Here is a 5,717-nt window from a genome sequence, read left to right as displayed (position 1 = left end):
TCTTGCTTTATTCGCTGAAGTTAGACAAAGCTTGTACTCCCTCCATCTGGAAATACTTGTCATCAAAATGAATAGAAGAGGATGTATCTAGATGCATATTAGTTTTAGATACATCTCTTTCTATCTATTTTGATGACAAATTTTTTCGGACGGAGGGAGTACCTTTTATTCAGAAAAGAGACAATAGGAAGTGGAGTTCAGTAAAACAATGAACGTACTAACACTCCATTGACACTGAGTAGCAGAAAATGAAAGAAATGTTGCCAGTTACTAACCAGATTATGTATGGATCACCGACACTTACCTGGTCATTAGGTGCACAGAGTGCTTGCATTGCAGGCCGAGGTTCATAAAAGATAGTGAGCAGTAGGTGTAAGGTGTGAGCCGCTAAAGATACCTATATATTGAACAGGATCGGTTCTGTCACCAAAAGATCTATCCCTAATTGCGAGGTTTGATCTTGATAGCCATCATAATTGTTTTGATGGCAGCAGAACAGATCATGTACAAGCTTTTTCAGCGCACAATAGGAAATACTTCTTACAAGTACCACATTTATCAGCAACAAGAAACACTCGTGCTGCTGGAGCTTGAAGAAAAGGTGGGAACGACACGCGTCCCAGTACTTCCCATGCCGAACAAAAATGGTTAACTAGCTAGGTGGATAAAACTAGCTATGTAACTGAAGACAAGAGTAACCCATACAAATTGCATCTGCATTTGCGTGACTTCGTGTTTTTGTCTGTGATTGCAAGAGGAGGCAGATAGAGGGAAGGAGCGGTGAATTAGGTGCATATGTACAATAGAGGGAAGAAAAGGTGGAAACGATGCCCTTGTATGTCTCAGTACCTCCCATGCCGAACAAAAATGATTAGCTAGCTAGATAATAAAACCATGCAACTGAGGAAAAGGGTAACCTATACAAATTACATCTGGGTGTGAGTGAACACATGCTGGTTGTTTGTGGATGGAAGAGGAGGCCGGAGCAGTAAAATCTCAATGGCGTTTCAGGTGCATATGCCTTGGCATGTACTCCCTCCGTTCCAAAATAGATGACTCAACTTTGTACTAACTTTAGTACAAAGTTAGTACAAAGTTGAGTCATCTATTTTGGAACGGAGGGAGTATCTTGCAAAGTTATATATGTACAATGCTGGCTTGCGGTGAAGTAGAGTATTTATTTTCAATTAAATGGAAAGAGAAAATAATGAGTACTAGGAGTAGATACAGATGCTAAAATGCATTGAATGCCGACTACATATAGATGGGGCAGAAAAAAATTAACAATTGAAGGCAGCTGCCCTCGGCACGTTGGAAGAACCGGGCCCTCGAGTGACTGGAATGGTGGTGGGAGGATCCTCTCATGGTGAAAAGCTTGAGGTGCATGGAATTTCCTAACAGTATATTCTTATAAAAGGATAACAAAAGCTGGTCCCTGAATTTCCTCCTTCCCTGTACCATTCATTGGTTGGTCTAATCCTACAATGTGCCAACTGACAACAGTTTGATTCAAAGGTTGAAAATTTTGACCAACTATTTTCTTTCTTCCAAGCAGTCGTTCAAAACTAGTCTAACTTTTCTAAGCATTAGTGGACTCGTAACTTTTTATAGGTCAAACGGGGGATGGATCATAAATGGATTGCACAGTTTGATCAATTTATTCATTCTGAACTCCTTGCCGCTATTGAGAATCATCCCCAATTTGCTTCATCCAGCACATCATGGAACCAAAGATAAATTGTTAAGTTCTACTGTGGTACATCCTAATAATATTCTTTAGCGTTAGATGTAAGAAGCAGTTACTGCTATAAACTACAATGGCAAAGAGCTTGTACTGCTCTGAGCACGTGCCCAGTTTGTCCATCGCACGTGCCAATCACGCCATCAACTAGCTATTGTAGAAACTAGAGGAGGTGCAAACTAACAGGGAGAAGCTTTTTTCCTTAAACAAACTATACAAAGTGGACACGACACAATTGAGATCCCCATTTTCCTTACAACGAAGGAGACCCTGTTCAGCAAGTGCGAGTGCACTTTTCTGCGTTGAATTATCACGTAGTACTCCACATGACACTGATGAACCAAAAACTACACAGAATATCCAACATCCTAGTCGCCGTGCTATAAAGAAAGCTACACAGTCTCGCAGTTACCAGGGAGTTTGACCGTCAGACTCTTGGGTCGCGGATCTGACACCTTCAACACTTCAAACTTGAGCGTCTTCTCATTGGCAGCATCAATGGAGATTGACGAGCCTTCACTAATTTGTCCATTGACCAGCATCTCGGAGAGATCAGTCATCACATTCTTCAGCAACCACCTCTTTACAGGCCTTGCGCCATACATCTGCGGGTGCGGGACAAATTAAGCATTGATGGTTACCAAAACATAAACATTGTTACCTTAAACATGAGCCTAATAATGCCTCAGGTTTGAAAGGAAGCTGCACTTACTGGGTTGTATGATTCCGACAAAACCACGTCCAGAGCGGCATCGCTCGCAGATAGAGAGATGCCCTTGCTAGCTACGCTGGCGACAATGCTCTCCATCTGAATTTTCACAATCTCCTTCAGTTTGTCGAGCGAAAGTGGCTCAAATATAACAATCTCACTCATTCTGTTGCGAAGCTCAGGTTTGAAGTGTTTCTGGACCTGCAAGAACAAATGTACACACCATTCAGCATGCATCTACTGGAGACTTCACAACAACAGTCTCCTGTATACACAAACCTGATGCATCACAAGGTCGCGTGCAGCTTCCATTGTGATTTTTCCAGCCATTCCTGCTGTTAGGTGCTCCGCTCCTAGATTTGAGGTCATAATGATGATGGTGTTCTTGAAATCTACGGTCCGGCCTTTCCCATCTGTCAACACAGCATCATCCAGAAGTTGAATAAAGAGGTTCAACACCGATGGATCTGCCTTCTCCACCTCATCAAAAAGGATAACACTGTATGGACGTCTCCTGATTTTCTCCGTCAATTGTCCACCGTCTTCATGGCCTTCATAGCTTTAAGAAGGAACAAATAAAGCAACTACGATCAGCGAAATTAAAGTATGATATGAGAAAGTAATGCATGTTCAAAAAGATATACAAATTAAACCTTGGAGGTGCTCCGATGAGACGCAGCACAGATCCCCTGTCAACATATTCAGACATGTCAAAGCGAACTAACATCTTCTCGCTGTCAAATAGCTGCACAGCAAGAGCTTTTGCAAGCTCTGTCTTTCCAACACCAGACAAGCCTAAGAAGAGAAAAGAGCCTATGGGTTGTCCAGGCTGATCAAAGCCGGCTCTGGAACGTAACACTGCTTGTGCAACCAGATTTACAGCCTCATCCTGGCCAACAACTCGCTCCCGCAGTCTGCTCGCTAGGTGAATTAGTCTATCCTTCTCCTCTTGGTCAAGTGCAGTGACAGGAATTCCAGTCCACTGGCTCACAACCTTCAAATAACATTGTTAAAATTTGCATGACAAGCATATCTCGTCGATCAAAACAGTACAAAACTGTCATTAGGAAGAGAATGCCTACTTGAGCTACATGATTAGAGCAAACAATTGCCTCCTTCACTGCATTTTTAGAGCTACACTGCACAGTGTTAACATTCTCTTTTTGGTCGCCAACTCGCATCATTGTTTTGGTTGCTGTGGCACAAGCCTCATCAATCAGGTCAATTGCCTTATCAGGAAATTGACGACCTACAGTATAGACATCAATAAAATCTGTCAATTAACTCCAACATATATACAACTCGGCAGAAAGAAAGCACCTGCTCCATTAATTGATGCATCTGAACTATCATGAATTTATTCAATACCGTAAACATGATTTATATACATTAGTTAAACCAAATTAAACTGAATGCATGGGTTGCGACATGGGTGCTCCACAACAGTCTCATGCAATAATTCTGCCCTTCAATTGCACATCAGAACAATTGAGCAGATAGTTTAATTAGAATGTGAGCTAGTGGACCTTAACAAGAATGGACATCTGACCATAATAACCAATTAAAGATCATATATAACCCTGTTTCTTCCCTTCATGTTTCATTACGCTTCCTATAATAAACTAGATGAGTTCATGCATCTACTAATCACCTCTGGAAACAAAAGGAAAAAAATTAATTCCTCACCGGTGATGTAGCGGCCAGCGAGCTGTACGGCAGCAACAAGAGCGGCATCTTGGATTTCTAAGCCATGGTGCTGTTCATACTGCTGCTTTAGCGCCCGCAGCATGGCAATGGTGGCCTGCGCGCTAGGCTCCTCAACGTGCACCTTCTGGAACCGCCGCTCGAGTGCGGCATCCTTCTCAATGTACTTACGGTAATCATCAAAAGTCGTCGCACCCACACAGCGGATGCGACCACGGGCCAACGCCGGCTTCAGCATATTGGCAGCATCCTGGCATCCCCCCCTCACTGCACCGGCGCCGAGAAGCGTGTGCATCTCGTCGATGAATAGAACTATCTTGCCACCTGAATCCTCCGCCTTCTTTATCACGCCTTTCAAGCGTTCCTCGAACATGCCACGGAACATGGTCCCGGCCACCATCGCCCCGAGATCAACATCCACAACGCGAGCCCCGGCAAGTGCTGCAGGGACCTTCCCGGCAGCGATGCGCTGTGCAAGGCCCTCGGCGATGGCTGTCTTGCCTACTCCTGCAGCACCGACCAGCGCGGCACAGTTCTTGGTCTTGCGGCAGAGGATGGAGATGACACGGTCTATCTCGCTGTCGCGGCCGACCACCGGGCTGACTGCCTGTTTGCTGCAGGCGGTCATGTCACGACCGTAGCTGCGCAGGCACACGGTGCGCTCGTAGTACCGCCACGCTGCCCAGCATAAACCAATGGCTGCCCCAGCACAGAGAACGCTCTCCACGCTTCCATACAACCTAGATGCATGTAACAAGAACCGATCCAAGACCGCGCCTGTCGGAGTTTCTCCATCAGACGCCATAATACTCCAGGTCCCGAGCAGGGAATCGTAAGTTGAGGTCCGTTCCATACGGCGATGGCGATGAAAAGACCTGGCCTGGAAAATACACTGCAATGATTCAACGTATTGTATATAAATATATATAGAGAAAAATTCATGTTGCATAAGTATCAGACTTCAAACTGTATTACATGGCGGAGTTGTAATAAATTTATTATTCTGTTGCTTTGGAAACCGAGTTGTCATCAAAATTTGTTCTTTTAGGGAGTGGTCGAAATTAGCAGGACTCCAAGATTATCCGGCGCGAACAATTAACTTGACACATATATCCAATTTCCTCTTAATTAACAGGAAAACTGTGACGGGGGGTGGGGAGGGGGTGGGGGATTGAGGGGAGAAAATAAATTACCCGAGTCGTGGGCGAAAATAAATTGTTCCTCCTCGCCGCCGCCGCCGCCGCCTCCTCAACTCCGCCCGCCGTTCCTCCAATGCGAGCCCTCGTCAGGTTCACGCCCGCCGGGGCCTCTCCGCCGCTCGCTTCTCCGCCGCTTGCCTGGAGCGAGCTCTCGTCGCCTCGACCTGGTCCGGTAACCTTACTTCCGGCCGCCGCGGCGGCTGCCAGTCCGGTCTGCTCACGCACTGAGATGTGGACGACGCCTCCATTCGAGCGAGCACTTTTTTTTTCTTGAGACAACTCAGAGTGAGCACTGGGGTTAACCACCCAAAAGTGGGCCCCGGGGCTCTCTCTACCGCAATTCAACAAATGGGCCCATGACCAA

The 5,717-nt window shown here is 45.6% G+C and overlaps 1 protein-coding gene across 1 annotated transcript; it reads right to left on the bottom strand.

Moving 5' to 3' along the window:
- Window positions 1-2,037: 2,037 nt before the first annotated feature.
- On the bottom strand, window positions 2,038-5,406 carry LOC119340273 (chaperone protein ClpB1-like). Its single transcript, XM_037612172.1, has 7 exons — window positions 5,348-5,406; window positions 4,137-5,034; window positions 3,533-3,699; window positions 3,104-3,444; window positions 2,730-3,009; window positions 2,454-2,651; window positions 2,038-2,346 (listed from the first exon to the last, which is right to left on the bottom strand). Exons 2-7 carry the CDS (start codon window positions 5,005-5,007, stop codon window positions 2,134-2,136), a joined length of 2,070 nt encoding a protein of 689 aa, XP_037468069.1. The 5' UTR covers window positions 5,008-5,034; window positions 5,348-5,406; the 3' UTR covers window positions 2,038-2,133.
- Window positions 5,407-5,717: the final 311 nt, after the last annotated feature.

The sequence above is a fragment of the Triticum dicoccoides genome, chromosome 7B (assembly GCF_002162155.2).
Source record: "Triticum dicoccoides isolate Atlit2015 ecotype Zavitan chromosome 7B, WEW_v2.0, whole genome shotgun sequence".
In the NCBI taxonomy this organism is placed as follows: domain Eukaryota; kingdom Viridiplantae; phylum Streptophyta; class Magnoliopsida; order Poales; family Poaceae; genus Triticum; species Triticum dicoccoides.
The sequence above is the reverse complement of the archived record's forward strand: the minus strand, read 5'-3'. Positions and strand labels throughout refer to the sequence as shown.

Excerpts from the sequence above, each read along its gene's own strand:
- LOC119340273 (XM_037612172.1), bottom strand. The coding sequence starts at position 5,007 with ATGGAACGGACCTCAACTTACGATTCCCTGCTCGGGACCTGGAGTATT. Across the intron at positions 3,445-3,532 it reads GCTCTAATCATGTAGCTCAA|GTTGTGAGCCAGTGGACTGG; the intron begins GTAGGCATTCTC and ends TGTTATTTGAAG. Across the intron at positions 3,010-3,103 it reads CTCATCGGAGCACCTCCAAG|CTATGAAGGCCATGAAGACG; the intron begins GTTTAATTTGTA and ends TCCTTCTTAAAG.